The sequence below is a fragment of the Pristiophorus japonicus genome, chromosome 21 (assembly GCF_044704955.1).
Source record: "Pristiophorus japonicus isolate sPriJap1 chromosome 21, sPriJap1.hap1, whole genome shotgun sequence".
In the NCBI taxonomy this organism is placed as follows: Eukaryota; Metazoa; Chordata; class Chondrichthyes; family Pristiophoridae; genus Pristiophorus; species Pristiophorus japonicus.
Genome location: NC_091997.1, coordinates 69,800,459 through 69,810,524, shown reverse-complemented (window position 1 = coordinate 69,810,524; position 10,066 = coordinate 69,800,459). Strand labels below are relative to the sequence as shown.

At 46.6% G+C, this 10,066-nt stretch overlaps 1 protein-coding gene across 4 annotated transcripts in view; it reads right to left on the bottom strand.

Annotated features, from left to right (window-relative positions):
- mpi (mannose phosphate isomerase) overlaps nucleotides 1-10,066 on the bottom strand; it is a 43,091-nt gene that overhangs the window by 5,128 nt on the left and 27,897 nt on the right. For 3 of the 4 annotated variants that reach the window (XM_070865016.1, XM_070865017.1, XM_070865018.1), the window contains one exon: nucleotides 2,589-9,263. In XM_070865016.1, the coding sequence (XP_070721117.1) occupies nucleotides 9,051-9,263 (213 nt within the window). In that variant the 3' untranslated portion in view covers nucleotides 2,589-9,050. Of the gene's footprint in view, nucleotides 1-2,588; nucleotides 9,264-10,066 lie in introns of those variants that run through there. The other variant, XR_011588268.1, reaches the window with a different exon arrangement.

The following is a 10,066-nucleotide window of genomic DNA, read 5'->3' as shown; positions in this document are numbered from 1 at the left end:
AGGCAGTTCCCCAGAGGATGACTTGCTTTCACACTAAGGTGACCGATGAGGCCAATGAGGGATCGACAGTCTCTGTCACAGGTGGGACAGACGGTGGTTGGAGGGACGAGTGGGTGGGGTGCTTGATTTGTCGTACACTCCTTCCGCTGTTTGCATTTAGCTTCCGCGTGCTCCCGGCAAAGAGACTCGAGGCGATCGCCACCTTCTCAGATGCTTCTCCTCCACTTTGAGCGGTCTTGGGCCGGGGATTCCCAAGAGTCAGTGGGGCTGTTACATTTTTTCAAGGCGGCTTTGAGGGTGTCCTTGAAGCATTTTCTCTGCCCTCCTGAGACTCGCTTGCCGTGACGGAGCTCAGAGTAGAGCGCTTGCTTCGGACGTCTAATATCGGGCATGCAGACAATATGGCCCGTCCATCGGAGCTGGTCGAGCGTGGTCAACGCCTCAATGCATTTATGCAGCCCTGTTAAACATTTCTCGACGAGGGTAGGTGCACGGGAAAATTAAAAGGAACTGGAAGGGGAAAGATGGAAAGTCAGTCGCAAAGGATTTTAGGAGAGGCTTGAAACAGGGAGACGGTTTTGACAAAGGGCCGTATTCAAAACCATCGTTCCTCTTCCGAATGCTGTGCCTCTCCAGCATTTTCTGCTTGCCTTTTAAATTGCTAGCATTCAGTTTTTCTTCATCTGTCAATTTTGGATTACAGAGTGAATTAATGATTGTGAAAAGGAAAACCCAGATTAAAAACAAAGTCTTGACATGTGAAAAATAGTCATTGGATATTTTATTTCAAACTCTGTACATTACATCAGCAATCATACATTCCTTCACCTTATAATCGATCATCAACACTAACATTTATTTTAGTCTTCAGCTAAGAACATGGGTAAATAATTCAACTAAAATAATTTTAGTTACAGTACACTAGTGATCATTTCATACCATTGGACACTGAGCAAACTGCAGTGGTCACCAAATTTACTCTTAAAACCAAAAGTTTACCCAAGGAGCAAAACACTGACCAATGTGCTTCTTTCTAATGCAATTAACGGACCAGAAAACATCTTTGGTCTGTCAGGAATCTTGCTTATTCCCTTCTCTCAAGTCTGACCAAATCCGTAAACCACCTTGCAGGAGTGTTTGAAGTACATAACAAGAAATAGGAGCAGGAGTCGGCCATTCGGCCCCTCGAGCCTGCTCCGCCATTCAATACGATCATGGCTGATCTGATCTTGGCCTCAATTCCACTTTCCTGCCCGCTCCCCATAACCCTCGACTTCCCTAGTAATAGGGGAGGAAGTGATCATTAATTTATGAACAGATTTGGAACCTTAAGTGGGTGGTTTGAGGGACCTTACAGGATAAACCGGCTTGAATGCCCCTACTACTGCTGCTGCCACCCTTTCCGGGTTCTTTCATTCGCGCAGAGTTTTGATGATGATGACGGGTGGAACAGAAATAGGCAGGGGAGAAAAAGAGACGCGAGATACTCCAGTGATCTGGAGGTGGTTAACGGTTGACTGACCTGTGAGCAGCTTAACAGCAAAGCAAAAACCTGTTGGATATAAAAGATTATCTCAGCAAGGCAAGGAAAAGGATGTTAGGGACGTGAAAGTACCTGCCCATTGCTAGGGTGATTAAACCATTAAAATGGGACAATGCTGGAGAAGGAAGTCTGCCAGATCCAGACAGGGTGGGGGGGAACAGGTAAATGCAATGGGCACAACCCTTCGCAAAACCCCCACCAGAGCTGAGTTCTGACAAAGGTCTCGATCCACCTGGCCTTTCACCCAGTAGCTGCAACATCTCTCTTCACCATTACATGACTTGAATTAGCAATTTCCGAATAGGTTCGCATTCCAGTGCAACCCAGCCTAAGGGTGTGAGCTCAGAATTAGACGTGTGACTCAGGTTTGAAGGAATGTGGAGCCCAGGCAGTATAAATGGGCCGGTACAGTCTCCTAGTAGATTACCAGCATTGTAAGAACATTGTACATTGAGGATTTGACTGTTTACCCCAGCCGCACCAGCTCTCTTTCCCCACCCCCCCATCCCTCCTCTCCCCTGTACAAAAGCAAAATACTGCATATTCTGGAACCTGAGCTAATGCTGGAGATCTCAGTTAATGGAAGCATCTGTGGAGAGAGAAGCAGAGTTAACGTTTCAGGTCGATGACCCTTCGTCAGAACTCCGTTCTCCCCTCCCCTGTATTTGCCGTGCGCTCCCCAGGACAAATTCCTCCCAATTTGTGTCGGTTGCTTCTTCTACTCTTGAAATGTTTACATTTAGAGTAAATACAATGATGTGCTTCTTAAGGAATCCCAGGTGCCTGTGGGGATGTTGCATTTTATCAAGAAGGCTTTGAAAGTGTCCTTGTAATGTTTTCTCTGCCCACCTGGGGCTCGCTTGCCGTGTAGGAGTTCCGAGTAGAGCGCTTGCTTTGGGAGTCTTGTGTCAGGCATGTGAACAATGTGGCCTGCCCAGCGGAGCTGGTCGAGCGTGGTCAGTGCTTCAATGCTGGGGATGTTGGCCTGGTCAAGCAAATGACCCAGTAAATGAAGGGTGAGCTCACCCTTCATTTACTGGGTCATTTGCTTGACCAGGCCAACCTCAGCCTGGTTGACCAGGCCAACCTCAGCCTGGTTTTCTTTTTTTTTTAAACTGATGTTGAGTGAACAACAGTTCAGATTTCCACCATTTCATGATTTAACTTCAGATTTCCAGCCATTTAAAAAAAATTGTCAGCATCTCTAGATGTGAACTGTAACGAGGATCAATCATTAACTCTGCAACTCTGCTGGAGACTGAACAATTGGGAGCTGAAGCTTAACGATGCTTGTACATTGATGATATGCCCTCAGTACTGCTGGGCCAACAAGACCGAGCAGCAGCAAGGAAGCAAACTGCATCTCCCAGGTGCGTTCCAGGATACAGGATCTTGGGATAAACGAACAACGACGGACCATCTGGTCCATTGAGCCTGTCCCACACAATTGCAATACCTTGTGTATCACAACATATACACTCCGCCCCAGCCGAAGCCATGTGAACTCCTTGGAGAGGCAAAAAAAAAAAGATTTTAAAACACCAGGCCAAATTGGGGAATAAAATCTGGGGAATTCCTCTCCGACCCAGCTAGGCGATCAAAACTAGTCCAAATCATCACGCTGGCCATTAAATTCCCTGCAGTACCTACCTCCTGTAAGAGGTGATCTCCGCCACAGCCAGAAACAAATCCAGCTTTCGCTTAAAGATCACTTGTTGGAGGCAGCACATAACGCAGGCCTCTCACAGCGAGAGCAGCACTTCTGGATCACTGGCCTGCGATCGGGTGTTTTGGTCACAAGTCTGCTCTGCAGAAAGCTTCTTCCCAGGTCATACAGAAGCACCGGAATCCCCTTCCACCTGGCTTGTAACTAACCCATTCACACACCTGCCTTTCCTTATGTTAACAACTACGAAGCATAGAATACAAGAGCAGCGAGGTTATGCTAGAATTGTATAAAACACTATATAGGCCACAGCTGGAGTACTGCGTGCAGTTCTGGTCACCACATCACAGGAAAACTGTGATTGCACTGGAGAGGGTACAGAGGAGATTTACGAGGATGTTGCCAGGACTGGAGAATTTTAGCTATGAGGAAAGACTGGATAGGCTGGAGTTGTTTTCTTTGGAACAGAGAGGGTTGAGGGGAGACTTGACTAAGGTGTATAAAATTGAGGGGTCTAAATAGAGTGATAAGAAGAACCCATTTCCTTTAGCAGAGGGGTCAACAACCAGAGGGCAGAGATTTAAAGTAATTGGTAGAAGGATTAGAGGAGAGTTAAGGAGAACCTTTTTCACCCAGAGAGTGGTGGGGGTCTGGAACTCACTGTCTGAAAGGGTGGTAGAGGCAGAAACCCTAATTTCTTGGACGTGCACTTGAAGTGCCGCAATCTACAGGACTAAGGACCAAGAGCTAGAAAGAGGGATTAGGCTGGAAAGTGGGATTCGGCTGGATAGCTCTGTTTTGGACAGCACAGACTCTGTCTGTGTTGTAAATCTCTATGATTCCTAACAATTACATCTGTCTCATTACCACAGTTAAGTGACAACACTTGACTCAGATCAGTTCATGGCTTTATAAGATTAAATTAAACCCAATTTCTAAAGCTAAGCATAGAACCACATCTCAAAATGTTTAGCAGAAGACAGCGGATATGAATAATTTACATTTCCCCATCACATTCAAAAGTGTTTCAAGCAGCCAAATCTGTTACTGTTTTCAACCTTCATCAGGTCCTGCCCCAGGTCCTTGGCCTCAGTTTAAGATAAAGGTTTCAGCTTCGTAAAACTCTGGAGGAAAAAATCTACTCCAACTACCTTCATTAAAATAATTCGTTTCCTCTGTCTCTCTCGCATTTTAACTTCCAGACTATACAAGGGAGCCACATTTTATGGCAGCGTAATATGTTTTAAGTTCTGAGGTAAACTTTCACTGCGTAAATAAAATTAGCACATGCAGTGCAAGATACCTGGCTGTAGCAATCACTCAAGAACAGCCCCAACAGTTTGTCAGCAGGTTGTTAAACTGTAGATACAATTGTACAGGGTCTTGGGGAGACCACACCTGGAGTACTGTGCACAATTTTGGTCTCCTTATCTAAGGAAGGACATACTTGCCTTGGAGGTGATGCAACGAAGGTTCACTAGATTGAGAGGTTGTGTAGAATGGCTCTATAACGCTCTGGAGTTTAGAAGAATGAGAGGCGATCTCATCGAAACATACAAGATTCTGAAGGGGATTGACGGGGTAGATGCTGAGAGGTTGTTTCCTCTGGCTGGGGAGTCTAGAACCAGGGGTCACACAGTCTCAGGATAAGGGGTCGGCCATTTAAGACAGCGATGAGGAGGAATTTCTTCACTCAGAGGGTTGTGAATCTTTGGAATTCTTTACCCCAGAGGGCTGTGGATGCAGAGTCTCTGAATATATTCAGGGCTGAGATAAATAGATTTTTGGAGTCTTGGGCAATCAAGGGATATGGGAATCGGGCGGGAAAGTGGAGTTGAGGTCGATGATCAGCCATGATCTTATTGAATGGCGGAGCAGGAAGGAGGGGCCGTATGGCCCACTCCTGCTCCTATTTCTTATGTTCTTATACTGGTTTGACACAGTGTGGAACAGCTAGGATGGCGTTATCATAAAAGCTACGTAGTTCTGATTAGTCGGTCGAGCAAAGAACGGCTCTTCTCATTGGCTAACTTAAACACTGATGAAATGTTACATTGGGGAAAGGCTGACGACATTCCTGCCTCCTGGCTGGCCAACAAATGTGTTGAGAGTTTACAGGTGGTTCAAGTACCTGGCCGAATAGATTTTTAACGTGAGCTTCGGACTGGAGGCAGTCACACCTCCTCCTCACACAGTGATCTCCCTCCACTTTGCCAGTGCTCATTCCCCAGATGTACGCCACAGGCTGCAGTGATGCCGAACTGGAGGGGTTTCATTCTGGTGCACACCGTGGAGTGGAGCTGGCTGGTTAGTAACTCAGGCCGGGAACCTGCCGGAGACTGCAGTCCCATGGGGATCGTCAGAGGCAGGCTTTGGCAGAAGATGCAGAATCATAACAAAACAGGAGGAGTCGGCCATTTGTTCCCTCGAGCCTGGTCCGCCATTCAATAAGATCATGGCTGACCTGAGTTTGGCCTCAACTCCACCTCCCTTAGAGACACAAGTTTCGCACAGTCGCTCACCCTGAACAGTCAAGCAGCAGTTCAGTAAAATATTGCTTTCTTCTGAATTCCAAAGCATATCTAAAGTATTTGAACAGGACTACCATATCAACGTCCCAGTATACTATGGTAACATTTTACACATGATCAAGAACTAAAATAAATACTAAGATGTGCTATTGGATAAATGCTTGAAAAGGAGTAAGCTGCAAGGCTATGGTGAAGGAGCAGGGGAGTGCGACCAATGCTCTCTTTAATTTTTGGGGGGCTGGCCGGCCCGTTCAAATATCCACACATGCGCGATTTTTGCATTTAAAAGCTGCTGAGTTGGCTGCACGGGAGGCCCAGACCCGCTGCATGGCCGCACTGCTTAAAGGGAACGTTGAGTGGGACTAATTGGAGAGCTCTTTCAAAGAGCCAGCACAGGCACAATGAAAAAGACTTGCATTTATATAGCACCTTTCACAACCACCAGACGTCTCAAAGCGCTTTACAGCCAATGAAGTACTTTTGGAGCGTAGTCACTGTTATAATGTGGGAAACGCGGCAGCCAATTTGCGCACAGCAAGCTCCCACAAACAGCAATGTGACAATGATCAGATCATGTGTTTTTTGTTATGCTGATTGAGGGATAAACATGGGCCCAGGACCCCAGGGAGAACTTCCCTGCTCTTCTTCGAAACAGTGCCACGGGATCTTCTACGTACACTTGAGGGGGCAGATGGGGCCTCGATTTAACGTCTCATCCGAAAGATGGCACCTCCGACAGTGCTGCGCTCCCCCAGCGCTGCACTGGGTTTGTCAGCCTAGATTTTTATGCTCATGTCTCTGGAGTGGGACTTGAACCCACAACCTTCTGACTCAGAGATGAGGGTGCGACCCTCCGAGCCACAGCTGACAACGGGTCGAATGGCCTCATTCTGTGCTCTATGTTTCCGTGATTTGCAACACAATTATCAGGGGCTCTGAACAGGATAAGAGTTTCAAAAAGAGTTTGAAGAAATCCTCACCGAGTACCACAACTCCCAAACCTGCGACCTCTACCACCTAGGACAAGGGCAGCAGGTGCATGGGAACACCACCACCTCCACGTGCCCCTTCAAGTCACACACCATCCTGACTTGGAAATATATCAGCCGTCCCTTCATCATCGCTGGGTCACAATCCTGGAACTCCCTCCCTAACAGCACTGTGGGAGCACCTTCACCACACGGACTGCAGCAGCGGCTCACCACCTTCTCAAGGGGCAATTAGGGATGGGCAATAAATGCTGGTCTTGCCGGCGAAGCCCACATCCTGTGAACAAATTTTTTTTTTTATAAATTAGAATTTTTTGGTGGGAAAAAGTCAATGCCCCGTTCTATTTAAAGAATGGTAGGATTTATAGCAGATGCCAGTTATGTAACTACAGTGCTAGCCCAACGGTCCTGATATCCGAAATTAAACGTCAGTAAGGTGGACCATTGTTCTTTACCTCAGTAATGCAACAAGCTTTGGCTCCAACTCCCAAAACAGCGATGTTCTATCAACACGGTTTACAAAACATGCTTTTTTCCCCCGTCGTCGAACATCAACATCCATCAGCAAGTTAATTGTCCTCTGAACACAGATCATTATGAGGAAGTGAGAGAAGCGTTGTGAAACAGCCAGGTTAATTCAGCAACCTCATGGATCGGAGGAGTGGGAGGGCATGGAGCTAAACAGCTAAGAGCTAACACAAATTTGTTGTTGTTGCAGGACAGTTTTGGTCTCCTAACTTGAGGAAGGACATTCTTGCTATTGAGGGAGTGCAGCAAAAGTTCACCAGGCTGATTCCCGGGATGGCGGGACTGACATATCAAGAAAGACTGGATCAACTGGGCTTGTATTCACTGGAGTTCAGAAGAATGAGAGGGGATCTCATAGAAACGTTTAAAATTCTGATGGGTTTAGACAGGTTAGATGCAGGAAGAATGTTCCCAATGTTGGGGAAGTCCAGAACCAGGGGTCACAGTCGAAGGATAAGGGGTAAGCCATTTAGGACTGAGATGAGGAGAAACTTCTTCACCCAGAGAGTGGTGAACCTGTGGAATTCTCTACCACAGAAAGTTGTTGAGGTCAATTCACTAAATATGTTCAAAAAGGAGTTAGATGTAGTCCTTACTACTAGGGGGATCAAGGGGTATGGCGAGAAAGCAGGAATGGGGTACTGAAGTTGCATGTTCAGCTATGAACTCATTGAATGGCGGTGCAGGCTCTAAGGGCCAAATGGCCTACTCCTGCACCTATTTTCTATGTTTCTACAAAGCTATCCCCCCCCCCCCAAAAGACTCCACGTCATCGTAGCTGAAATAAAGCAAAGAAAAATAGTGACAGGAAAAGGGATCAGAATGGATATTCTGGGATGATTCCTGGGATGGTGGGATGGGGGGATGGGGGGATTGTCCTATGAGGAGAGATTTAATAGACTCGGCCTATATTCTCTAGAGTTTAGAAGAATGAGAGGTGATTTCATTGAAACGTACAAAATACTTACAGGGCTTGACAGGGTAGATGCAGGGAGGATGTTTCCTCCGGGCTGGAGAGTCTAGAACCAGGGGTCACAGTCTCAGAATAAGGGGACGGCCATTTAGGACTGAGATGAGGAGAGAATTCTTCACTCAGAGGATGGTGAATCTTTAGAATTCTCTAACTCAGAGGGCTGTGGAGGCTCAGTCTTCAAGACAGAGATCAATAGATTTTTGGATATTAAGAGAATCGAGGGATATGGGGACAGTGGAGGAAAGTGGAGTTGAGGTAGAAGATCAGCCATGATCTCATTGAATGGCAGAGCAGGCGAGGGGCCGAGTAGAATACACCTGTTCCTAATTCTTATATTCTTACAGAAAAAAAAAATAATCGCACTCATGAAAATTGTCAGGAAGCGGCTGCTGCCAACGGAATAAAGTCGTTGCACATGTGCAGTTGCAGTGGTGATTTGGTTGCTCTCGCCGAACTTGCCACCGACTGGTGAGGGAGAAAGGAGGGGAGGGAGTGGGGAAAAGAGATCGCTGATGCCGAAATGAACCCCGGCAGGAGAAGAAAATAAAAATTAAAAGTCAAATTTGTGTTTCTATCGGCTCATGGTGTTTCTAAAGGATTTATGAAAGTTTATGCAGAAAATTCTGCTGTGCAGCTTCCTGTTCGTTGGCAGCAGCCACAGTTACCTTGGTAACAATGTAAAATTTTGAATCCCACACAAAAAAAAAACACTTAAGGGTTAACCTCATTCATATGCGATTTGCAATCTGTTCACCGGACTACAGTACTACAGAATAGTGTATTTTTAGTCACAAGGATACGGGGTGGAGGGCGAGAGAGGTTACAGCACACAGCACGCCCTGAAAAGCAGCATCCCATCTGTTGAGTCGATACACAGGTCAACGCGCTCGTTGGCCGCGATGAACAGCACGGATCCTCGGTGAATGTTGATCTGAGACGGGGCAGCCTTGGCTGTGGCCTTGCCCCTGATGACCAGCAAGATGCTTGCAGAATCAATGGAGGACACCATGTATCGTTCCACTGCACTCGGAACCTGGGTTCAAGAGATTTCAATTTTGATTATAAAGTGCAAGTTGACAACATTCAGCCCTCTCTCCTCAGCATACAGTGATCAGTGTATTTACACAACTTATATAGAACCTTGGTTAGATCACACTTAGAGTGCTGTGCACATTTCTGGTCTCCATATTACAAAAAGTACTGGAGAAAGCACAAATAAGATTTACAAAGATAATACCAGTATATGAGGGTTTTAACTATCAAGAAAGACTGATCAGGCTGCTAATCTTTTCTCTAGATAGAGGTCTTTAAAATTATGAAGGGGTTCGACAGGGCACACAGAAACATAGAAATTTACAGCGGAGAAGGAGGCCATTTCGGCCCATCGTGTCCACGCCGGCCGACAAAGAGCCGCACGGCCCTCGGTCAGCAGCCCTGAAGGTTACATATAAACCTATGAACAATGAACAATGGCAGAAAGGTAAAGAGCATCCAGCCCAACCAGTCCGCCCCACACAACTGCGACACCCCTTACACTGAAACATTTTACACTCCACCCCAACCGGAGCCATGTGATCTCCTGGGAGAGGCAAAAAAACAGATTAAAAACCCAGGCCAATTTGTGGGGGGGGGGGGGGAAGAAATCTGGGAAAATTCCTCTCCATGTAGAGAACATGTGACCACTTGTGGGGAAATCCAGAACTAGGAGCTATAAATAAGAATTAGGAGCAGGAGTCGGCCATTCGCCCCCTCGAACTTGCTCCGCCATTCAATGAGATCATGGCTGATCTTCTACCGTAACACTTTCCTGCACTATGCCCCTATCCCTGGATTCCT